Source organism: Capsella rubella, unplaced genomic scaffold (assembly GCF_000375325.1).
Source record: "Capsella rubella cultivar Monte Gargano unplaced genomic scaffold, Caprub1_0 scaffold_6, whole genome shotgun sequence".
Classification (NCBI taxonomy): Eukaryota; Viridiplantae; Streptophyta; class Magnoliopsida; order Brassicales; family Brassicaceae; genus Capsella; species Capsella rubella.
Window position 1 is genome coordinate 11,791,013 of NW_006238918.1, and position 26,845 is coordinate 11,817,857.

A 26,845-nucleotide genomic window follows, 5' to 3' on the forward strand; every position below is an offset into this window, starting at 1 on the left:
TTTCTTTTCTCAAACGTAGAACGTTGCCCGGGGTGACAAGTGATTCAAGGCCGGGAGGTGGAGTCATATACACTTCTTCTTCAAGTTCTCCTTGGAGGAAGGCATTTTTAACATCCATTTGCCACAAATCCCAAGATAAGTTGGTGGCTAGAGAGAGAACAACCCAAACCGTGTGAAGCTTGGCCACCGGGGAAAATGTATCCGTGTAGTCATCCCCATATGTTTGAGTAAACCCACGTGCAACAAGTCGAGCCTTGTACCTTTCCACCTCACCATTACTTAAGTACTTAATTGTAAAGACCCATTTAGAGCTTACAACCTTCTTTCCCAGGGGAAGAGCTTCCTCGTCCCATGTATGGTTGCGAATCATGGCTCCGGTTTCATCCTCTACGGCTTGATTCCAACGATCATCTTCTTTGGCTTCATCATAAGATTGAGGAATGGTATGTGCGTCAATCTTTCCAAGAAATGCTTGATGGTCGGTAGGCAAGAGGGCAAGCGAACAAACGGCTTGTATTGGATGAGCCACGGCTTGATTGTTGTAGAAGACTCTTTTCTCTTGGAGTCTTGCACTTCTTCTAAGAGGTTGTGGAGGAGGTATATGTTCTTCCACATCTTCCTCTTCCTCCTCTTCTTCATGCATTGTTGGTGTTTCCGATTGCACATCACTTTCATTACCATGGATAGGGTCCGGATGAGGCTCTTGGTTGAGAGAATGAGTATCCGGACTTGGTAGAGAACCCACCGGGATGGTCAAAGCATCCTCCGGTACAAGCTGCGGATGGCCGCCGGGTTGCGAATGTCCGGTGGTTCCTAAATCGGCGGGTTTATCATGATTTGGTGTCTTTGGAGAAGTATTCCCAAGATGATCAAGAAGAAATTTTAGACTTGAGGCACGGTCCATGTGAATGTGAGATAGATCTTCCAAGCTATTCCAATCTTTCTTGTCATAGTAACCTTGATCCTCTAAGAAATTCACATCTCGAGACACATACACACGGCTATTGACCGGATCATAACACTTATAGCCCTTTTGAGTGGTTGAGTATCCGATAAACATACACCTTGTGCTCTTTGCGTCTAGCTTAGTTCGCTGTTCACCGGGCACTAAAACAAAACAAACACACCCAAATACACGTAAGTGTTCTAAAGAAGGCTTAACTTTGTTAAATACCTCAAATGGTGATCTATCTTGTAGAACTTTTTTAGGAGTTCTATTGATAAGATAGCAAGCCTTCATCACCGCATCACCCCAAAATCTATTGGTGGAGTTAGTATGAAACATCATCGATCTTGCAACCTCCATAAGGTGTTGATTCTTTCTCTCCGCAACTCCATTTTGTTGAGGGGTGTAAGGGAAACTTGTTTGTTGAATGATGCCATGCTTAAATAGATGTTCTTTAAACTTGTGGCTTGTATATTCTCCTCCATTAACCGATCTAAGTACCTTAATTCTAGCATTGAAATGATTAGTAACATAATTTTGAAAGTTTTTAAAAGCTTCATACACACGATCTTTAGAGGGTAACAATGTGATCCAAGTATACTTTGATTTTTCATCAATAAAGGTGACAAAGTACTTATTGTTGTCTCTAGATATGCATGGTGAAGTCCAAACATCCGAATGCACTAAAACAAAGCAATTTTCATAAATGGTCTTAGATTTAGGGAAAATAGACTTGCAATGTTTACCAAGAATACAAGACTCACAACTAGAACTATCAAATGAAACATTAGGCAACATCAATTCAAGAGCACGAGAGTGAGGATGGCCTAATCTAGCATGACACACGGCATTAGAACTTAAACCAAGACAAGCATTAAACGAATTAGAAGAACTTGGTAAGGTTTTCTCAAGAACATAAAGATCTCCTTTGGCATTTCCTTCTCCAAGTCTTTTCCCGGTCTTAATATCCTGAAAATAAACCTCATTAGGACCAAATATAGTATAAAACTTGAGATCATTAGTAACCCTTTTAACCGATAAAAGATTAGAGGTAAAGGTAGGCATATAAAAGGCTTTAGAATTCTTATCAAATAGTCTCAATTCCCCTATTCCTTTTACCGGTATCTTATCTCCATTAGCTATCTTTACATTCTCTAAGGCCGGTTGTATGTTGTCTATAAGGCTCGGGTTACTAATCATGTGGTGAGAAGCACCCGAGTCAATGACAAGTTTATTACATGGTTTAGAAGCAAAGAGAGAGATACCGGATTCCTTAAGTGAGGCAATGGATTGTATGAGAGCTTCCAAGTCGGATTTTCTCACAACATCACCATGAGATGCAGCCATGGCCACTTCCTCTCCTTGTTTGCTCGATCCGGAACCGCCTTCTTGCCTTGCTTCTAGCGAGATATTCGCCTTGAACTTAGCCGACTTGAGATGGGGATGGAGGATCCAACATTTGTCTTTTATGTGACCTCTTTTCTTGTAATGGTCACAAACCACCACCTTCTTGTCTTCTTGCTTGTATGTTCCTTTTTTGGCCATGATGAGCTCCCCCTTACCACCAAAGAGACTGAGAGAGCCTTGCTCCTTTTGCACTTGAGCACACACATCATCAAGAGAGGGAAGCTTATCGGCTCTAAGTAAGTGCTTGATGAGGTCGTTGTAAGCTGGATTAAGGGTAAGAAGGAGACCAAAGACCTTGTCTTGTTCCTTTCTCTCATTGAGGATGGACGGATCCACGGTACTTGGACGGAGCATCTCGAGTTCAGCCCACAAAGACCGATACTTTCCAAAGTGCTTTGTAAATTCCAAGTCTTCTTGACTTAGGTTGTTGATAGCCTTCTTGACCTCAAACACACGGGTCAAGTTGGACACATTCCCATAGACATTCTTGAGCGTGTCCCAAAGTTCCTTTGCGGTTTCACAATAGGAGTACGCTTCAAGTATGGAGGGTTCAAGGGAGTTTTGAAGGATGGCTAGCACGGTTTGATCTTCTTGCAACCATTTGGCTTCCTTCTCAAGCTTGGTTGCCTTGTCTTCTTCTCCATCGGTCTCCTTTTCATCTTTCTTTGTGACTTCTTGAGTGGCATGGTGATGCGGACATCAAAACCAGAATAAACCGGGAGCAAACCAGCCCACACACCAAACCGATTGACATTGAGCATTTTGGAGAATGCTTGCCTATATGGAGTGCTGAACAAGCTCAAGGTCTAGGGTTAATTATTCATCAGCAAATTAACTAGGCCTGGGCATTCGGATATCCGTTCGGATTCGGGTTCGGATGTTCGGATCTTCGGATGTTCGGATATAGACATATAGAATCCGATCGGATATTTTATAATTTCGGGTCGGGTTCGGATCGGATGCTTTCGGGTTCGGTTAATTTCGGATATATCCGAAATATGATTTTGGCGCCGAATATCCAAAGATTTTGATGATTTTTATCCGAAATTGAAAAAAAAAACTCAAAATAGACAGAAATATCCGAAATTTTTAATTTTTTCCGGAATGAAAAATACTAAAAATGAAAAATACTAAAAAATGTTGAAATCCTAAATACAAGAAAGAGTAAAACTGAATGTAAAAGTGATTAAGTCAAAAGTCTTAAAGATATAAACAAGTAGACAAAGCTAATAATATCTTACAAAACATCTTTCATTAGTTCCACACTTCACAAACCTCAAATTCAATTAAATATTTAAGGATTTAAAGATTTAAAGATATATAATCTATTTATGATCGGATAAGTACGGATATCCGTTCGGATTCGGATAATACCTGAACCCGATCGGATATCCAATTGTTATGAAAACTAAATCCGATAGGATATTACCCACTATCCATACCCGAACCGAACTGCCTACTTCGGATCGGGTTCGGGTTCAGATTTCGGATACGGTTAATATGCCCAGGCCTAAAATTAACCATAAGAAGACCAATGGTTCAGGAGGAATCATTTACCAAGCAACTGATTCGACGATGGTACATCCTGACATACGAGCTGAAGTACTCCCGGACGGACCTGAAGTACTCGCTGACGAACCTGAAGTAGTACAAGACCAGATGAAGTTATTCAAAGAAGTTTTTCTTGTACCACGTAATGGTGTGTATGGACATTTGAATTGGAGCCTAGAAGACACTTTACACCATTCAAGGCCCATATCACACAAGAGTTGGTGCACCTATCTCACATGATCTTTATGGAGCTTAAAATGGATGTTTCCTTAAATGGCTCATTCAAAATATTCCCATGGCGACCTGGAGAGTTTCCATATCACTTAGAAGCTTCATTACACCCTCTAGGATGCACCACACCACACTTGATCTGGAGGATCAATTCTGAGCTCTACTTACCTTATTTGGACCCGTTTGGCATCAACATACAATGGCTCCTTCCTTCTTTGTTTGTGTGCGTGTTTAAGGATCTATCTACCATTAAGAAGCTCCCAAGACACTTAACATATCCCCCAAAACCGTCCAGATATAAGCCCATTCATATATCACCTCTTTGGGCAAGGATTCCACCATAAAGACTCCAACGGCTAGTTTTTGATCACATATCTTATTTCTTTGTTTAGATTTTAGAATGTTGTACTTAGCCCTATATAAGCTTATCATTAATCACATTTCTTCCTTTTTCTCCTTAAGTGTTCTTAAGAGAAAAGTTTGTTCTTTGTCTTGTGTGTGTGATACCCTCACACTTGGTCCGATGAAGAGGTTGGTCATGCTGAAACGTGGTCACAAGAAGACTACTCTAATTCAGACTATGGATATGAACGTGGTGAAGGAGTACCAGAACCAGAGCCACCAGATCACTCCCTAGAGGCCACCGGCCACCAAGATTGGTACAACGAAGAGGACGATCAAGCGAGTGAAGTTGAACAATTGCATGGAGATGATTCATGGCGTGGAGATGATGTTTCTCATATCAACAGTGAAGAGGATTCAGGTTGTGATGAGACTTATTCTCAGTTCAGTCAAGAAAAAGAAGACCACCATCATGAGGAAGAAGAGAGACCATGGTGTGAGATACCTTACTCCGACCATGAGGAAGATTACCGAGGAGAAACTGAATCCCAATTCAGTTTACAAGAGTTTAGATCAGAATTTGAAGAAGACTTTGATGAAGAGTATGAAGCCGTAAGTGAGGCTGGAAGAGATGATTCAGAAGGAGAGTTTGTCATAGAAGATGAAGAAGTAAGCGAGGTTGTAAGAGATGAGTCCCTTTACATTAACTTTGCAGGCCATCACCAAGGTCCAGAAGCATATTTGCGATGGGAACAAGACATGGAAGATTGGTTATCATCTAATAATATTCCAGAGGAGGAGAAGACGGTTTATGCGGAAGATACCTTAACCGAGGATGCGTTTAGACGTTGGGAACAAGACGCATACATTCGTCTTGAATATGATGAACCAGAAGCTTCTTGGGTAGAGATGAAGCAACTTTTGTATAAAGAGTTTGTGGAAGATGAAAGCGACATGCGTCAATACAATTTACGGATCTACACCAATCCCAAACCAAGAAGATGGATTCTAGCAAAGTCCAAGGCTACACCTAAGAGAGCTTTCAGCCCCAAGCCAAAGATGACGACTACAACTACTCTAAAGGAGAAGAGTGAGTCTAAGTCAGCAGCTAATACAAGGAAAGATGAGACAAATTCAAACCCTCGGATTATTGCTACAAACCCGAGTACAAACTCATTGCGTGAATCACAAGGCAAAGGAACTCAAGGTAAGTCTTCTAATCTTTCTAAGCTAAAAGATGTGATATGTTATAGGTGTCATAATTGAGGACATTTTGCTGCAAATTGTTCAACTAGAAAGGTAGGAAGGTTAAAAACTATAGAGTTTAAACCGAATGCTAGTCTAGCTACAACAAGTTCAGAAAATTCAAGTTCTTGTATGATACACTTGCTCTTATCAAAGAATGTTGATTCAGGTCACACTACGGAGCACAAGGATAAAGCAGTTGAAAGAATTATAAGCATTGAGAAGCAACCATTAGAACAACTAGTAAGTGGGACTTATAACCTTATTCGATATTGGAGTAATTCCACCATAAATCGTTGCTTTATCTTTTCTGTTTTTAATAATTCAACTTCAAGTATAATGCACTTGATTTTATTGTCAAGTTTCGAGAAAGATACAGGAACCATAGAAGCATACAATGGCCATCAAGAAACTACATCCAAAAGGAGTTTAAATTTGGAGAAAACGGAGAAACTAGCAAGGCGTGATAACATGCACCCATATTCAAAGCTTAGATCGTGTTTCTTAGCAACTAAAGAGGAAGATGTTGGCTTCAACAACATCATGCTGGGAGAAGAACCACCTGATGCACTACGCATAACCAAGCCACAAAAATATCAAGGTAAGACCCTAAACTCCCAAAATCGAATGAAAGCTAACTTGCTTTCTCTTGGTGCAGATTGTACAGTTTCGAGGTCGAAACTTTTTCAAGAGAGAGGGTATGATGCGGACATCAAAACCAGAATAAACCGGGAGCAAACCAGCCCACACACCAAACCGATTGACATGGAGCATTTTGGAGAATGCTTACCTATATGGAGTGATGAACAAGCTCAAGGTCTAGGGTTAATTATTCATCAGCAAATTAACCCTAAGAAGACCAATGGTTCAGGAGGAATCATTTACCAAGCAACTGATTCGACGATGGTACATCCTGACGTACGACCTGAAGTACTCCCGGACGGACCTGAAGTACTCGCTGATGAACCTGAAGTAGTACAAGACCAGATGAAGTTTTCAAAGAAGTTTTTCTTGTACCACGTAATGGTGTGTATGGACATTTGAATTGGAGCCTAGAAGACACTTTACACCATTCAAGGCCCATATCACACAAGAGTTGGTGCGCCTCATCTCACATGATCTTTATGGAGCTTAAAATGGATGTTTCTTTAAAAGGCTCATTCAAAATATTCCCATGGTGACCTGGAGAGTTTCCATATCACTTAGAAGCTTCATTACACCCTCTAGGATGCACCACACCACACTTGATCAGGAGGATCTATTCTGAGCTCTACTTACCTTATTTGGACCCGTTTGGCATCAACATACAATGGCTCCTTCCTTCTTTGTTTGTGTGCGTGTTTAAGGATCTTTCTACCATTAAGAAGCTCCCAAGACACTTAACATATCCCCCAAAACCGTCCAGATATAAGCCCAATCATATATCACCTCTTTGGCCAAGGATTCCACCATAAAGACTCCAACGGCTAGTTTTTGATCACATATCTTATTTCTTTGTTTAAATTTTAGAATGTTGTACTTAGCCCTATATAAGCTGATCATTAGTCGCATTGTAAAAACACCCTTGATTATCAATAAAGAAACCAAATTTTCTTCCTTTTTTCTCCTTAAGTGTTCTTAAGAGAAAAGCTTGTTCTTTGTCATGTGTGTGTGATTCCACAAGGCTGAGTTCGTGTACTGTATTAGAGACTAATCACATCTCTGTGGTGTACTTCAATCCGCCAGCACCTCCCCTTCAATTGATCCCACACGAGAGAAGCGACCGCCATCGTGTCAGATCTACATCAACGACCATCTTTCCTTCACAAGAGAGAAGCGACCGCCATCTTGTGAAGCCATCCTATCTATCCTAATACAAGCTCACCACCGAGTCTTGTATCACATGGTTGACCTCAACGTGACTCCAAAGCCCTCGGCCACAAAGAGCAGTTCTTGTGGTTCTTGTCCACAAAAGATAGTTTACACCCTTAAGAACGACCAGATTGATAATCGGTTTTGGGTTCTCCATGGTGAGAACTTGAAGATCTTAGAAGAGAAAGTAGATCTAGATGTGGAAGAAAAAAAGTAGTTCTTGATCTAGATCTAGAACTAGATTGAAGAGAATAAGAAGAGTATAGAGAGATTAGGTAGAATAGAGATTTTTAAGGAGCATAGAATCGAAAAACATGCTCTGATACCATGTTGAATTAAGCGGAATAACGAGAGAGAGATGCTAGATTTGAGTAACAAGAATAAGAAAAAGCTTGGGAGAGAAGATGAATAGTAACCAAGAATTAAAGAGAGAGAATTACTCTTATTACTTTGTTAGGTTTACAACCAGACATATAAATAAGTGGGATAAGAGATAAGCTTAAAAGGGAAGCTAACAATATGTGACTAACACCTCTTATAAAGTACCTTATAAAGTACTTTATAAGGTACTTTATAATGGTCTATTCTATCTTGACATACTCAATAAGATCTTGATCAATAGGGCCCACCTCTCTTAATGGGTCTCACGTCCTCTCACTAAACCCATGAGCCCATTAAAATCTGATGGCCGGTTAGCTATGTCCAGGAGGCTTAAATACTTGTTTACCGACACTACAAATCACCACATGATCTTTCCTTGTGTTTTGGCCTCACTCACACAGTTCGGACAACCACTTCCCGGAAGGTCACCCATTCTTTGACTACTCCAGTATAAACACGCTTAACTGTGTAGTTCTCTCTGAACCCTTGACCGAAAAGATAAGTGCACTTTGGTGACATTGGTGGCCAAATAAATTTATTTAAGCCTCTCCGCAAACTGGGGTCTCACATCTACAAATTTTAGAATTTGTTTTCTACAGTTTACACTGTGTTTTATGGAAGTTAAGAATATGAATTTTACATTTTACCATGTGTTCTGCGAAAGTTAGAACATTAATTCTACACGTTATTCTATGTTCTTCATAGTTTAGAAAATGTATTTTACGAAGTTTTAGAATTATGATATACAAGAAAACTGAATCATAAATTAAATAAAATAAATATTTAGTGATTGATAATATATGCAAATCACATATATTTTTAAGATTACTTTTTCTAAGATGTTTTGAGAAAACTAATATGAAATAAATTTAATGAAAGTTCGAAAACAATGTTAAACCAAAATTACCAAAAGACACATCGATTTCATGGAATAACCTAAATCAAATAACTAGTCACTCTCACCAACTAAATTTTATGGAAGCTCTAAGAAGATCAAAAATAATTTCAATGTCACGAGCAACAAAAAAAGTTCTTATTTCTTAGAATGATATGGCAGTGTCCAAGGACAAAAGTTTTGTAAATATGAATATTTTTGAGATTTTATGAGATTGAAGAAATATTTTATTTCATTTTAAACACTTTATAAACCAAAAGTTTTGATTTTTATTAGTTTTAAATTTTAGTTCCATAACAATTACATTAGGGTATAATTGATTATTTTTCTATTCTACAACCCAAAATACCAAACTTAAAAAGACATACATAGATGGACAAATTGGAAAAAAAATTATCCTTTTTAAACCGAAAATATTGTTTTTTTTTGAGAAATTCTTGGGTTCACCCATAGTGGTGAACCTTCTTGTTCACCTCTAACCAATAAAAATAGAGCATTATGCCATGTCAGACATTATTTTTTTTTATAGAAAAAAACATAAAAATGAAACAAATTATTGAAATAAAACATGTATACATATAACCACTATTTTATTAACCCATACAGATATATAATTTCTTTTTAATTGTAAAATCTAAACTCTTATTATAACTACTCTTTTATAAACCCAAACTGACATATAATTTCGGTTTAATTGTAAAATATAAACTCTAACCACTTATTTATAAACAGAAACCGACATATAATTTTGTTTTAATTGTAAAACCCTAACAACTCCTTATAAACCCAAACTGATATATAATTTTGTTTTAATTGTAAAATATAAGTCCTAAGCCATATTTATAAACCAAAACGATATATATTTCTGTTTTAAATGTAAAATCTAAACCTCAAAATAATATTTAAAATTGTTTTATTAAAAGTATACAAATTTTGTTTCCTAAATTATTTTTATTTTTATTATTTTAATTTAGTTTATTTTTTAAACATGGTATGACGTGGCATAATAATCTGTTTTTATTGGTTAAGATAATAGGAGGTGAACGAATAGGTTCACCCTTCACCCAAGTATTTTTTATTATAATTTGTTTTTTGTAAACATCAAGGAGGGTATTCAAAGTAGCATTATGAGAAATTTGAGTTTTTTGACTTTTTTGAGTTTTATATGATTTTGTTTATTTTAGGGAAGTTTATATTATATGTTGTAAAATCTTTTTAAATCCCACCTAAAACTATGAGATATGGATTCTTGTATTCTTAAATCCTCTCAAATCATTTAAAATCAAATTCACAAACTGTTTTAATTTCAATAACAGTGGGTGGATTATAGAATTACTAATTCAATACCACTGAATTTCATTAGAATTTTTAAATTCATGATTGAATAACATTTGTAAAGTTTTCACAAATCACTTGAAATTCTACTTTGAATAGATTACCAACCCCCCCCCCCCCCCCCACACACACACACACAGAGACACAAATATTTTTGACATTTACGATCATTGTATTTTCGTGGTTTCTGTTTTAGAAAAACTGATATCATTATTAATTGAAATTAATGCTGAAAATTAACAAAGCCAAAAATATTTTATTCTTAAATGCTGTCTGTCAAAAATTATTGATTCCACGTTTTCGATCTGGAAAATCTGAAATGATTTAAACTCGAAAAATGTAAACAAAACTAGGTTTTAACCCGCGGTACACCGCGGGATGATATTCTAAAATGCATTTTTTACTAATTTTGTTTGATATATACGAGTAGACTACTATATTTTAATTGTTAATTTAATGATTTAAACGTAAAATATTGTATGATAATTTATCTTTTATATAATCGTAATTTGATCAACTTAATTAAATAAGTATAATATTTAAAATAATGAAATGATGTTGACATAACATTTTTGTTTAAGTAGTATAATTTCATATTAAAATATTTTGTGAGTTATAGGTCCTGTTCGTTTGGCAGTCGCAGGTGCCTCGCGACTGCGACTAGTTTTTGTTCGTTTGGCAGTCGCAGGTCCTTGCGACTAAACGCCGCAATCAGTCGCAGCTACTTGCGATCAAAATTTTTAATCGCCGGGTAAATCAGTGATGCGATTATGAAACCTGCGATTAAAAACATAAATGACAAAAATAGCCTCATTCTTTTCTAAAAATTACATCTAAACCTAAAACCTAAAAATCGATTCATCGTTCTTTCTCTTCTCCTCATCTTCCTCTTTCAAACTTCTAACCCTAGATCTAAAAACAAAAGCTGCTGTGTTCTTCATCGAGATTCTTATGAGCCCAGACGAACCCAAATCTTCTTCTCTCTGATTGTTTTGTGTACATTTGTGTATGATTCATTTGGAATTTTGATTCATTTGGAATTGTGATTCCTTTGGTTTTATGTTTGTGACACTTCGTTCTGTGCACCGGATCGGTCTTAGGGGGTTTTCTACTTGGTCTTTGTGTTCGTATCGGTTGTTTAAGTTTGGTGGGTTTTGTGTTAGTAATTGTTTAGTGTTTAAATCTTGTTTTATTTTGGCATGTTAACTTTATTTTTCTAGCAATAATTTAAATTTATAACTTTAAATTTTACTGTGGTTTATTAAATTTATTTTACTTGAAATAATTTAATTTTTTTAACTTTGTTATATTTTGGTTTATTGACTTTATTTTGCTTGAGATTTTTTTATATGTTTCACTTCATATATAAAATATTAAATGATTTTCAAAATTATTTTGAAAAAAACTTTCAGTCGCAGCGATTATAAAACGAATAACCTAGCGACCAATCGCAGCGATTAACCACGCGACTACGAAACGAACAAATATGCGATAGTCGCAGCGATCAGTCGCGCGATTACGAAACGAACAACATCATGCGATTTTAAAATCGCAGCCGCAGTCGCAGTCGCAGTCGCAGTCGCTTGTGATTATCAAACGAACATGGCTATATTATAGTATACAACCCGTAAAAACATCTATAATCACAATTATGTAATTTATAACGTGTTCCATCACATGAATCGTGCTACACAATTATCAATAATACTTTAATACATACATTTGCTCTATCGATTAATATACGTCCGTTTTCAAAAATTCATATTGCAACATATGCAGGAAAAAATTTGTATTTTTATTATACATATGTTATATGTAAGAATATAAATTTGAAAACAAATAAGATCACTTAAAGATATTTAAGAAATTGTTAGTTTATTAGGGAGATATTTTAGGAAATTTTGTTAAATGTAATAAATACTATTTCCAATTTTGTAATTTTATTATGAGTTAATTACCAAATTTACTCTAAACTTTAGTTATTTAATCAAATGGCAAATGTTTAATTATGCAAATATGAAAAAATAAAAGGGTAGAACACAAAAGCTACTTCAAAAATGTTAATATACTAGATTTTAACTCGCGGGACGATATTCCTAAAATGTATTTTTTATTAATTTTTTTGGTATATAAAAATGTACACCTATATTTGATTGTTAATTCTATGATTTAACCCGTATAATTTATTCTTTATATAATCGTAATTTGATCAAATTAATTAAATAAGTATAATATTTAAAATAATGAAATGATATTGACATAATATTCGTTTAATATTCGTTTACAAGTATAATTTCATATTAAAATATTTTATGAGTTATACTATATTAGACCACCCGTAAAAATATCTATAATCATAATTATGTAAATTATAATTCGTTCCATCACATAACCGTGCTACACAATCATCAATAATACTTTAATACATATATTTTTGTATCGTTTGAGTAATATACACCCGTTTCTAAAAATTCAAATTGCAACATATTCAAAAAAAATATATATTTTATCATACATATGTTTATGTAATAATATAAATTTAAAAACAAATAAGATCATATAAAAATGTTGGAGAAATTTTTGATTTACTAGGGAGAGATTTTAGGAAATTTATTAAATGTAATAAATAGTAATTTCTAGTTTTGCAATTTTATTATGATTTACTTATAAAATTTATCTTAAACTTTTTTTATTTAATCAAATTGCATGGGTTAATTATGAAAATATCACAAAATTAAAGGGTAGAACACAAAAGATACTTCAAAAATGTTAATATAGATATAGATATATAGATGTTAATATGGAAATTAAATTTAGAAATTTTATCGTTTTTATTATTATCCTATTTAATAGATAATCTTCTTTCTAATTTTCTTACCTAAAACAGTAATGCATTATGCATGCGACGAAAAAGGCAATTCTCATTGTAATTATTCGATTATGCATGCATATTTATAAAAAGAAATAATAATATTTATGTCCACATAAAAAAGGAATATACTGTTTTTAAGTCCAAAATACACGCCACACTAATTTATTCCCTAAAATCTGGTGACAAAAAGATTTGTTTGAAATACCAATACACAATTTATTATAATTTTAAACAAAACACATGTCATGTTTTCAAATTGTATTTTTACTTTCTTTCTTTTTTTGTCAACAATTGTATTTTTACTTTAATAAAAAGCTTTTAAAAAATAAAAATTTATTAAAATCTTTAACAAAAACATGTCTTGTTAATAAAATGTTTTTTCTGATTAATATTAGTATTAATAAAATTTATTTCTGTAAATAGAATTCAAAAGAAAAAAATCAAAAATAAAATTAAAAAGTTTAAATACCAATAAAAATTTATTATAATATTAGACAAAACTCATGCCATGTTTCCAAAATGTAATTTTAGTTTAATTTTTTTTACCACCAATAACAATTCACTGTAATTTAACAAAATATATCATGTCAATAAACTTTATTTTCTGATTAATATTAATATTAATAAAATGTATTTCTTGATAAATATTAGTATTAATATAAAGTATTTCTGTAAATTGAATTCAAAAGAAAAAAAAAAGTTTATAAAAACTTATTATAAATTTTTTACAATAACATGTATTTCTTGATTAATATTCGTATTAATAAAATATATTTCTCAATTATAAATTCCTTTTACTTCCTAAAATTTAAATCAAAAATCAAAAGAAAAAAAAATAAAAATAAAGTTTAAGATCAGTAACAATTTATTATAACTTTTTTACAATAACATATTTTTCTTGATTAATATTCGTATTAATAATAAAATATATTTCTTAACTATAAATTCCTTTTACTTCCTAAAATTAAATTCAAAAATCAAAAGAAGAAAAAAAAAAAAAAACAAGTGACGAATCTACTGTATTCCTCGCCACGTCGTCAACGACACCTCAACGACGGCACCGAATTTTTTGGCCCCTTCGTTCAAGTCATTCCACTCTATATATTAAAAAAAAAAAAAAAAAAAAAGAAAGAAAAAAAAAAGCTTTGGCGTCTCTCTCTCTCCGGTGACTCTTCTTCTTTCTCCTACCGAACTTTTCGCTTTCTTCTCTGACCAATTTTTTTCAACAAACCTCTCTCTTCTTCTCTCCTTCTTCAACATTTCTCAAATCCTCTCTCTCTCTCTCTACACCATGAACGCTACTCTCTCTCTTCTCTCCACCACCACCACCACCACCACCACCGTCCGCCGCACAATCATTTGATCCAACGGAATCAATCTATTTCGATTTCTCATCTTTTTACTACATGCATCCCTTTTGTTGCGTTTCCACTGTTTCCGATCATCACTCTCCTTCGATGCCGCCGCTACCGGAGCCACAACCGTCGTTACCTATGTACGCTACATCCTCCGGCGCACCGTTCAATTCCGCGAGATCCGAACCTATTATGACTCGATCTGCTTCCCAGAGTTATAATCATCATCATTCAGGTCAATCTGATAATCTTATTCATAGTCTCTCGTTTAATCATCAGAGTGATGTAGCGAATCGATTGGGGCAACGCGTTTTAGCTTTGCCGGCGGCGGTTAGAGAACCTCCGGTTGATGTTAAGATTAACGATATCGTTGGGAATGGAATCGCTGGGATTTTGTATAAGTGGGTGAACTATGGTAGAGGATGGAGACCTAGGTGGTTCGTTTTGCAGGATGGTGTGCTTTCGTATTATAAAATTCATGGACCTGATAAGATCTTTGTTAGTCCTGAAACTGAGAAAGGATCTAAAGTGATTGGAGATGAGTCTGCTCGTATGATCTCTAGGCATCATAGGCGTGCTAGTAGCAGTAGTAGTAGTGGCCAACTCCGTCGCAAGCCATTTGGAGAAGTCCATCTCAAGGTTCGCATACCTTAATTGGGAAATTGCTTCTGAAACTGTGTATTGCTATGATTGAAATGATTTATTCATTTTGATCGTATTTGTTCTGTGTAGGTTTCTTCAGTTAGGGAGAGTAGATCAGATGATAAGAGATTTTCTATTTTCACCGGTACCAAGAGGCTTCACTTACGTGCAGAGACTAGAGAAGATAGAACAACTTGGGTTGAGGCTTTACAAGCTGTTAAAGATATGTTTCCAAGGATGTCTAACAGTGAATTGATGGCTCCGACTAACAATTTAGCCATGTCGACTGAGAAGCTTAGGCTAAGGTTGATTGAGGAAGGAGTAAATGAGTTAGCTATTCAGGACTGTGAGCAAATTATGAAGTCTGAGTTCTCAGCACTCCAGAGCCAGCTGGTTCTTCTCAAGCAGAAGCAATGGCTTCTCATTGATACCCTTAGACAGTTGGAGGTATTACAACTTTAACAACAGAAAGCTGCTCAAACTCTTTCATTTTGATTTCATGTTGACTGTTATGCTCTGTGTGCAATGGTGGTGTTTAATTGGAGTAACTGGATGACCTGTTATGAGCCAATGAAGAACCTTAGGGGTCTAATGAAACCTATGGAACTTTGGAAAATAGCTTAACTTTCGTTAAAAATATTTAATTGATCCATGTCCAACAAAAATATAGAGCCCTATGAAATTTTGGTTATGTACAAACAGAAGCTCAATAATTATATTGAGTTATACATAATATTAAGCCTAAAAATCCTATCATAAATAAACAGGTTAACATATATAGGATTTATATTTGTGATGAGATTGTTATGATTTAGTGACGTTTATGCATTTGTTTTCGTTAAAATTTGTATTGATCCCGGTCACCGGTGAATAGAGATTATGGCTCCGCCATTTTACTGGAGGGAAAATTGTTGAGTTTGTTCATTTTGCTGGGTATCGTATCCAGTATCTTGGTTATTTTTAGTGTTTTAGACATCCTGCAAATTTTATTAGAGAGTTTAGAAGTACTCTGCTAAGAAGCTGCTCTTTCTGCATTACTTTCTAGACAGAAAAGGTAGATCTGGAGAACACAGTTGTAGATGAGAGTCAACGACAGGCTGAAAATGGAGGTTCCAGTGATTTAAGACATGAAAAGTTCAGTGGTGAGTTACCGACCCATTCCTGAGCCTAGCTTTCCTGCGTATAACTGTTTCATTTACCTATATTTTGACTCTAGTTTGCATTTGACTTGATTCCTTTTTATCTCAGAAGGTACTGCCACCGAATCTGATGATGATAATGAACGAGGTGATGCTGCCGAGGAAGAATACGATGAGGAAGAAAATACCTTTTTTGATACGCGTGACTTTCTTTCTTCAAGTTCTTTCAAAAGTAGTGGTTCTGGTTTTCGTACATCATCATTTTCTTCTGAAGATGATGGCTTTGAGTCAGAAGATGATATTGATCCTTCCATCAAGTCTATTGGATGCAACTATCCTCGCGTCAAAAGGAGGAAGAGTTTACCTGATCCGGTTGAAAAGGAGAAAAGTGTTAGCCTTTGGTCAATGATAAAAGACAATATAGGAAAGGATCTAACAAAAGTCTGTCTTCCTGTTTACTTCAACGAGCCACTATCTTCCTTACAGAAATGTTTTGAGGATTTGGAATATTCGTACCTTCTTGACCGAGCATTTGAATATGGCAAAAGGGTAAACCATCTGAATGCTTGTCTCATCTTAAACCCTTATGGTAGCATCTTGAATATTGCTCAGTACTTGGAACCTTTTCAGGGAAATAGCCTCATGAGGATTCTTAATGTAGCTGCTTTTGCTGTATCTGGGTATGCATCAACCGAAGGAAGAATGTGCAAACCTTTTAATCCATTGTTAGGTGAAACATACGAGGCAGACTTTCCAGACAAAGGCCTTAAATTTTTCTCAGAAAAGGTTTCAGTTCACAACATGCAATTCTACTTTTCTCTGTTTTACTCATTAGCTATAGCTATTCAGACCTCTTATTCGTTTTGGTGTCAGGTCAGTCATCATCCTATGGTTGTGGCATGCCATTGTGATGGCACGGGATGGAAATTCTGGGGAGACAGCAATTTAAGGAGCAAATTCTGGGGTCGATCTATTCAGCTTGATCCTGTTGGTGTATTGACTTTGCAATTTGATGATGGAGAAATCCTTCAGTGGAGTAAGGTACTAATCAAACATTTACCAAGCTAATAACCATTTACCAAGCAAATTCGTTGTTCACTGATACTGCACTTTCTTTAAACATGTAGGTGACTACATCAATATACAATCTCATACTTGGTAAACTGTACTGTGATCACTACGGTACAATGCGTATTGAGGGCAGTGCTGAATACTCATGTAAACTTAAATTCAAGGAGCAGTCCATCATAGACCGGAATCCTCATCAGGTATGTATTAACTTTGAAAAGTTTCAGTTTGGTTTGGCTTTTGTTCCATTTTTGCATAGAATAATATAGTTTTACATTTGTGTATTACAAAACGTACTTCTTGTGATTATAGAACGTCTGTGTATTTTGTTCGGTTGGAAGATGTTATTGTTTTATTTCCAAGTAAAGTTTGGTTTCAAATGACATACTTTGGCTAGGTTTCTATGCCCTACTTAGCTGTGAGATAGTCTGAGATTTACGTTGTGGAGCATTAAGTTATTGTCTCCGTCACAGGTTCATGGTATAGTTCAAGACAAGAGTGGGAAGACAGTGGCAACCATGTTTGGTAAATGGGATGAGAGCATGCATTTTGTGACGGGTGATTGTTCTGGGAAGGGGAAACTAAACGAAGCTATGTCAGGAGCTCAACTTCTCTGGAAACGGAGCAAACCTCCTGGAAACGCAACAAAGTATAATCTAACACGTTTCGCAATCACCTTGAATGAGCTTACACCTGGGCTGAAGGTGAATGTCACAGAGAATTCTGTTTGTTATTTTCATAAATTAATCTTTAATAAGAACACAATTCAAACACAAAAGCCGAAATTTATGTAGGAGTGTCTACCACCAACGGATTCACGATTGAGACCAGACCAAAGGTATCTAGAGAACGGAGAGTTTGAAATGGCCAACACAGAAAAGTTGCGGCTGGAACAGCGACAACGTCAGGTAATACAAATTACACCACCACTGTTCAGTTTTCGCAAATTTCTACTGAGAATCCGAACTCACAAGCTATATAAACTGGGTCGTCGTATGACGAGACAGGCTAGGAAGATGCAGGAGAGAGGATGGAAGCCGAGATGGTTCATGAAGGAGAAAGGAAGCGAGTCATACCGATACAAAGGCGGTTACTGGGAAGCCCGAGAGAATCGATTATGGGTAGACTGTCCAGACATCTTCGGCCAAGTCGAATCCGATCAACAGATGATAGAGTAAAAAGAAATTGATTATAAGTCAATTCGATTCTTAAAAGCACGAAGTATTAACTTCTTTCTTCTTCTCTTATTATTCTTGTTTTCTTTTTACATCTCATTATTCTTTTAACTCGCCATTACCACGTTACAGGACCTTTACCTCCAGTCTTTTTTTTTGTTTTGGTTCTTTGTATATCATGAAATAGTTCGTCTCATACCCAAATTTGCCCCAACCCTTGTAAGTGGAAGTATGTGCAAATCATATTACAAAAAATGTTGATTTCGTCCCAAACAGAAACGATGAGTTGCGAGATAATAACGGTCATATTTTCAATAAAATAATAGGGCTTGAAAATTACTGGCAATTCTCAAAAATATATGTTCTTCCAAATTTAGCACACGCTATCATATTTTTGAAACAAAATTAGCACTATAAATCAAAATTAAATTTTCCAAATTAAATTATAAACTCTAAATAATGAATCATACACCTAAGAACTATGCATTAAATGTAACATAGTCAACCCAAACTAATTTTTTTAAAAATGTTCTTAAAAATTATTAATTATAATTGTGTTAATTAGTGCTATTTTAGAAATTAGTAGAGTGTGTGCTATAATCTATATATATAAAGTTAACTTTTTTTCTCTTCTCCTTAAGCCACCTCATCATTCTAATTATCATCCACATCATTTCATTATTTAATTTTAATAATTTATTTATATCATTTTATTCTTTAATCTAAATATTTATACACATGTAAACAAGTTTTTCAAAAAGAAATATGAAAAATCCTTTCAAACATCATTCACATCATTTTACTATTTAGTTTTAATAATTTATTTATACCATTTTATCATTTAAGTTAAAGATTTATACACATGTAAACAAGTTTTTTCAAAAAAAAAAAATGAAAAGTCCTTTCAGATAATAATTATAATAAAATAAATATGTTAAATTAGTATAAAGTAGATTATACTAATATGTATGTTAAATAACAATAACAAATAACAAATATACCAAAAAAAAATAACAAATAAAAATAACAAACAAAAACATAACAAACCAAAATAAATAGATAATAAACAAGAGATCGCCAAATCAATAAATAAAAAATACAACAATCCGCGCAAAATCCACAAATCATTCTCAACTTTTGGACCTTGCCAATAATTTTTCAAGTAATGTTAAGGTTCATTACTTTATTATAATATCTATTTATAAAGTAATAATCAATTTTTTGATTAATATGGCTAAATACAAAAACAAAATACAAAACAAGGATATTTATGCTACACAGATAGATATACCACTAAATTGATGTCATCCGAAGCCACCTCAAACGAGAACACAACCGATTTTAGACATAAGAAGTAGAAACAAAAACTAAAAAGTAAAATGAAAACACTTGCATAAATAAATAAGTGGATTCACCAGAATAATTTGGCCTACGAGAATTAAAGGCTTTTGAAATGTAAGGTTCTAACAGCTTCTATTTGACCTAAATCAAAGTTAAACAAATAACAATAAATATTTCATATACTAAGTTAATACAATGACAACAGTAAAAACAAAAAAATTAACAAAAAACAAAGAAAAATCAAAATATAAATTTTAAAATATAAAAAAAAATAAATAAACCTCCGCGCGTAGCGCGGGTCTACAACTAGTTGTCCATAAAACATACTTCCTCTGTCCCATTATATATATATATATATATATTTTTAGGCTTTTTTTCTCTGCTCAATTTTATAAGATTTTTCTAAGTTTCTATACATTTTTTATATTGGTTGTTTAAATTCTTCTAAGTTTCTATCAATTTTATATTTGACAATTTTTCTAAGTTTCTATCAATTTTATATTTGACAATTTAAATTCTTCAGTATGTTTTCCTATTGGCTGAATTTTATTAAATAATACAATATTTATTGTTTCTTAATCTTTGTGTTTTTAGCCAAAAACTCTTACATAATTGGACATATGAAGTATTTTGGTGCTATTTAAAGGTATTTCTCTAAAATCTCTATATTAGTAAAAGAGAAGTACAAAATAAAATACGGGTCGGGTCAAAAATAAAAAGTTAACCCGATTTCAACAATTGGATACTTCAAAAGTGGATATTAAAATGGGTTTGGATACATACATCGGATACTTTCCATATCTAATTTTAGGATTGTATTATTTCCATAACTAATTAGAGGATTTCCAAATATTTCTCTAACTAATTTAATATAATGTATTAAAATAATTATTATTCTTCTTTCACTTTTATTTGATCTTATTTTTAATTTATGATATTATACTATATAATATAAATATTTAATAATGATTTAACTTTTTTTTGCATATACTGCAATTTGAACTTTTTGAAACGGACATATAATACTCAACTACACTCGATTAAATATTTTGGACAATGGTTTAAAATTATTATAAGTATGACCAATATTAAAACCATTGTTACATGAGCATATTTAAAAATTTTAAAAGTTTCAAAATATTATGATTAAGAGGTTCAAATATATATAAACTTTAGAATTTATAATATGGAATTTTTTTTAAGACATAAATGTAATTTTGGAGACATAATTTTAATTGATAAAATATATTATATATCAAACTATTTAAAATTTATATTTTTCACGGGTAGTTTGTTAAATCACAATTATAATAATAAAGCGAGTTATGAATAATGTTTTTTACGAAATGAATTCTGTTACGGGTTGGTCCTTCAAAAAAATTATTGTAAATATGTAATTTTACATATATTCCTACTTCTACTACAAAATGGTCAAAATGAATATTTTATCGACAAATATTATTTCGTGCTGTTAAATTTTCACCTGTATCAAAACTCAATATATAATTATTTACTAACTTTTTCTTTTATTATTTTATTTAAACTTACTATACAAATATATGTTTCACCGTAATCGACTGGATTGCAATAAAATTAAAATGTAACATATTCTAATCCGTTAAAAGTTATATATATATGTAAATATTTCCCCCGCGCTGTAGCGCGGGTCCGAACCTAATTAATTACAGTAATTTGTTTAACTAGCATTGATGGTAGTTAATAAACAAAACCAGCATTTGATTACTGTAATTAATCAAAACCAGCATTGTTTATAAGAGCTCAGAAATGAAAATAAAACAAGGGGATGTGTTCAGAAGCTTTCAAGAATATTAAACTTCGAGCAAAGCCATGGAGACATGAGGCCTAAGTAAGTAGCTTTTCATATGTATTTGCAGTAGAGAGGATCACGTTGCGGATGACGCAATGGATTGTCGTGAAAATATAACATCCGGTGGTATCAAACTCGGTCATGAAGCCTGATATGCCGCAGCCGATCCAGCCAGGTCGTCGCCTATGTCGCGAGTTTTTGAACTGTCTTTGGCGCTGCAGTTGAGTGCGTAGATGATCCTACTAGTTGCTCCAACAATTTACATTTTGCTTCAGGCAATCTCAATCCAACTCATTCCAGATTCTTTAGCCCCAAACTTCTTAGCCACTTCTCTCACTTCACTTAAATGATCCCACATGCCCAACGTAGCATAAACATTTGAAAGAGATGTATAAACAGAAGGATCTTCAGGAAAAGCCTTGACCAATTTCTCAGCAATTACGGTAGCAAGTCTAGCATTCTTGTGAGTTCCGCAAGCAGTGAGCAGAGACATCCATATCGTTTTATCGGGATCCAATGGCATTTTGTTTATCAATTCTTCTGCCTCTTCGAATCGCCCAGCTTGACCAAGAAGATCAACTACACAATAATAATGCTCTAGATACGGTTCAAGACCATATTCAGATTTCATCGTTTCGAGGATGGATCTTGCTTCGTCAAGAAGTCCAGAATGACGGCAAGCAGAAAGAAGCCCGAGAAAAGTTACCTCATTTGGTACAACTCCCGAATTGATCATCTTGTGAAAATATTGAATCGCTTTGTTTACTTGTCCGTTTTGTCCGAATCCAACAATTATCCCTGTCCAAGAGACAACATCTCGTTCCAACATACCATCAAATAACACTACACCATTGTCTATCTCACCACATTTTACATACATATCTACTAGAGCTGTCACTGTGACATGTTCTGATTCATAACCTTTCTTTACACACAACCCGTGAATTTGCTTGCCCCATCCAAGAGCCGCTAAACTCGAACAAACTTTGAGAATACTTGAGATGGTGAACTGGTCGGCATCGAGTCCCAACTTGATTAATTCCTTGAACAGATAAAATGCTAAAGAATTGAACCCTGCTTTCACACAACCTCGTATCAGGCCAGAGAAAGCGACGATATCTTTATTTGGAAGTCTATGAAACAGTTTATATGCATCTTGTATATCCCCAATGTTTGCATGTAAATCAACAAGAATGCTTCCTATGATGCAATCAAACTCATAACCACTGGTTACAACAAAACCATGTACCTGACACCCAAGTCTCAAGTTTGCTAAGTTGAAAAAGATCTTTAAGGCACCACTTAGAGTGTAGGAGTCAAAACACAAATCTGACTGATACATCTGCAAAAGCAGCGTTAATGCCGATTCATACTCCTCGTTAATCAAAAATCCCGAGAGCATTGAATTCCAAACCGCAACACTATTACGGATGGCCTGTTTATCTTGATGAAAAACATCAGCTGCATCAATTAGAAAACCGCAGTTCGCATACATATCTATAAGAGCAGAGCGCGCAAACGGGCTAGACTCCAGACCTGACTTTACGACACAGCAGTGCAGCTGTTTACCCATTTTTAATAAGCCTCCAAAACTGCAAGCTTTAAGGCCACATGGTAAAGCAAAACCATCTAACTCAAGTCCTTCTCTCTGCATCCTAACTAGAAACTCCAACGCACGAGGACTACCCTTATCAACAAACCCCGAGATCAAACAGTTCCAAGACACAACATTTGGCCACGGGATTCTATGAAACAAACAAACCGCTTCATCAATCAAACCTGCTTTACAATAACCAGAAATAAGAGTGTTCCACGAAGTTGAATTAGGCCTTGAAATCTCCTTAAACGCGTTATTAGCTTCACTAAGTCTCCCATTCTTAACATACATATCTACAACAGCATTCATCAAAACAACATCACCATTCAGATTCTCTTTACCAATTCTTTCATGAATCAAACGACCCAACTGAAGATCACCCACTAACCCACACGCTTTCAAAACCGCGGAATACATAAACTCGTTAGGCCTTTCTTCTTCTTCAGATTCCAACATACTTCTGTACAATTCAATAGCCTTACTAGGGTGCCCATCACAAGTATACCCAGAAACCATCGTTGTCCAAGTAACAATATTTCTCTCAGTCATTTCATCGAACACTTTATGTGCATCACCCAAATACCTAAAATCAATGTACATTGAGATTACGTTATTTGCAAGAAACACATTCTGAGAGATCCCTTGTTTCATTATATGAGCTTGAATCGATTCACCACGCTGAAAAGCTTGTAGCTTCCCACAATGACGCAACCCTGCTGCTATAAGCTTGAAGTCCATAACCATTTACACTACGAAATACAATAAAACATTACAAATTCCACATTTTATGATCCTAATAGGTAAACCAAGTAAGTTGTGATAACTGATGAAATGTTTGTCTTGTCTTTCTTCGTTGGTACTTTGAGACAAAAGCATTGCAAACCAATTTTGTTCAAAAAAAAAAAAAAAAAGCATTGCAAACCAATGGTCTTAACATAAAAACGGAAGGTAGTTTGTTTGAAAAAATAAAAAACACCACGCTGTTTGTTTGAGAAACAGTAAACGACACGCTTTTCAATACCGAAAAGTAAGAAAATTATGTATGGGCTTGACATTGGGTTTCGGTTTGATACGCTCTGTTTTGGTTAGTTCGAATACTATAATAACTTTTCGGTTATTTTAGTATTTTTTTGGATTGGTTCGGTTTTCCTTTCGATTCTGTTTGGTTCGGATATTCAAATAAATAACCGTAATCAAAAATCCATCGAATTCGGTTCAGTTGGTTTTTTTAAAATCAAAAATAACCAAAACTAACAATAAATGACTGAGAAATTAACTAAAAAATATCATGGTTAGTTAAAAATTGGTACCTAAATAAACTGAAAAAAAAAAATCAATATGAGGCAAAGTTACTAGAGGGTCCCTAGCTTTATTTAGAAAAAACAAAAAAAATAGGCTTTTAATTATTAATATAAGATAGACTAGAGGAAGCTACTAATGCTCTGAACAAATCTCCGACAATATCTAAGTTGCATTCGATAACTTTTTTTTAATATGTTATCAGGATAAAATACATATTATCTGTTAAATTAATACTAACACGATTCATCACTGATATTTTTTGTTTTGTTTTTTTTTTTTTGGCTCAACTTCAACTTTCATTAACCAACTCAAAGTACACTTGGTTTATCGACCATTACATTGCTTTGTATCCAATTCGGCATTAACGAGTACAACTTAGGGTCATAGTTCTCGAAAGAAAGAGACTCCTTTGCTACTCGATCAGCCACGCCATTACATCCTCTTGGAGTATAAACAATCTTAAAGTCCTCAAGCAATGGGAGCGAATCTTTTATGTCCTGGATTAGTGGGGCAAAAGCTGGCCAGTTCTCATCATTGTTTAACAGATTCACTAGCACCAATGAGTCTGATTCAAAGATGATCTTCTGAAAATCCAGCCTTAACATTGAGGTGACTGCCCATCTTATCGCCTCCAGTTCCACTTCTAAAGCAGATCTGGTTCTTCTAAGAGCTTGTGCTCCCATCCATAGGACTTCACCGCTGCAATTCCGCAGAACCCAACCCATTCCACTTTGAGTATCTTCACCATTCCAAGCAACATCTGTATTACATTTAACCCAACATCTTGGAGGGGGTCTCCATTTTTCTTCGTTACTAGCTCGTAGTGTGGGCTGTCTATCTTTCAGAGCATCCTGACCCTTTCTCTGGTTCCACTCTTCAGCATCCTCCAGTGCCTTTCTCACAGTATCTTGCGCGTCAAAGTCCTTTCCTTTAAAAATGAACTCATTTCTGGATTTCCAAAGTCTCCAAAGCAACCAGGGCACAACTTTAGGTAATTCATCTCTTTGAGGATAGTTGGATTTAGCATTCAGAACATGAAACATATTAGCATATATAGAGTCATCCCAACTTCCACCTGGAGGAGCCGGAAAATGGTAGATAGCCCAGACCTGTCTAACATAAGTACATTGAAACAACAGGTGATTTATGGTTTCTTCTTGGTGAGGGCATCTTGAGCAGAAGTTATCCCTAGATAAGTGACGATAAGATAAGTTTCTGGCCACTGAGATACAATTGTTCAAGCATCGCCAAAGGAAATGTTGAACTTTGGGGCTGGCTTCTGTTTTCCACACCTGATAGATAAGAGAGTTTAAGCTAGGCTGGGTTACCTCTTGAGGTCTTTTCCTTGGAAGAATGACTTGAGTTAGAACCCAATATCCAGATTTCACCGAGTAGTGGGCTGTTTGAGCATAGTCCCATGTGTAACCATCATGCCTGTTTCTTCCACTCGGTCTTAGCCCCTCAATTGATTCCAGGATATCTCTTCTCCACTGTCTTCTACTGATATCAAGCAGATCTTTAACTTTTAATAGAGATGACACTGAAGAATCACTGATATTAGAATTCGATAACACTGTTTATCAGTGATTAATCGCATTCGATAACTTATTTTTAATAGTATCACTGATTTCCCTATATTAATTTATAAAAAATTTAAAATTTTTTTTGTCAAATGCAGTTTTAGATTCTCTACAAGTCCATTGCTACATTTGCACCATATACATATTTTCAGGGCCGGCCCTACCATAAGGCAAGTAAAGCCTTTGCTTTAGGCCACATCAAAATTAAGAAAATATTAAGGCCACATAGTTAAAGTTGTTGTTAGTCTAATGGTTTTCCATTCTAGTTTACACAAATCTTTTATAGTCACCCAGTTTTGATTCCACATGTTTAAGTTTCCATTTTCTATTTTACTTTTATACATATATATATTGTTTTGTCAACTACTTTTATACATATTTGGTCTAGTTTAAATATTTATTTAAATCATATATATAAAAGTAAGGTTCCACTCTCTCCTTATTGGTGGAAAAATATTTAAGACTTTAATTTTTTTTAAAAAAATAAATAAATGTTTATGATAATCATTCAATACAAAATTTAATTACACTATAAGTTATAATCAAATGACAAAGAAAATGAAAGGACTTAATCATATATCATTGAACAAAATAAATAAATAAATAAATGTTTATGACAATCATTTAATACAAAATTTAATTACACTATAAGTTATAATCAAATGGCAAAGAAAATGAAAGAAATTAATCATATATCACTCAACAAATTTTATAAGGTTTATTGGTGGAAAATTATTTAAAATCATATATATAAAAGTAAGG

General features: G+C 34.3%; 2 protein-coding genes across 3 annotated transcripts; one reads left to right on the forward strand and one right to left on the reverse strand.

Moving 5' to 3' along the window:
- Nucleotides 1–14,217: 14,217 nt before the first annotated feature.
- Nucleotides 14,218–18,690, forward strand: LOC17884520 (oxysterol-binding protein-related protein 1C). Of its 2 annotated transcripts, none has more exons than XM_006287017.2 (10): nt 14,218–15,050; nt 15,144–15,500; nt 16,099–16,195; nt 16,302–16,741; nt 16,823–16,978; nt 17,066–17,233; nt 17,320–17,460; nt 17,734–17,964; nt 18,055–18,168; nt 18,268–18,690. In XM_006287017.2, the coding sequence occupies exons 1-10, from the start codon at nt 14,463–14,465 to the stop codon at nt 18,436–18,438; spliced, it is 2,463 nt and encodes an 820-aa protein (XP_006287079.1). In that variant the 5' UTR covers nt 14,218–14,462; the 3' UTR covers nt 18,439–18,690. The 2 variants fall into 2 exon arrangements, with proteins under 2 accessions (XP_006287079.1, XP_023636499.1); XM_023780731.1 differs by having other exon boundaries at nt 16,305–16,741.
- Nucleotides 18,691–21,496: 2,806 nt separating this feature from the next.
- Nucleotides 21,497–24,005, reverse strand: LOC17883220 (pentatricopeptide repeat-containing protein At4g08210). Its single transcript, XM_006287129.2, has one exon. It carries the CDS (start codon nt 23,943–23,945, stop codon nt 21,876–21,878), a length of 2,070 nt encoding a protein of 689 aa, XP_006287191.1. The 5' UTR covers nt 23,946–24,005; the 3' UTR covers nt 21,497–21,875.
- Between the last annotated feature and the right edge of the window lie 2,840 nt (nt 24,006–26,845).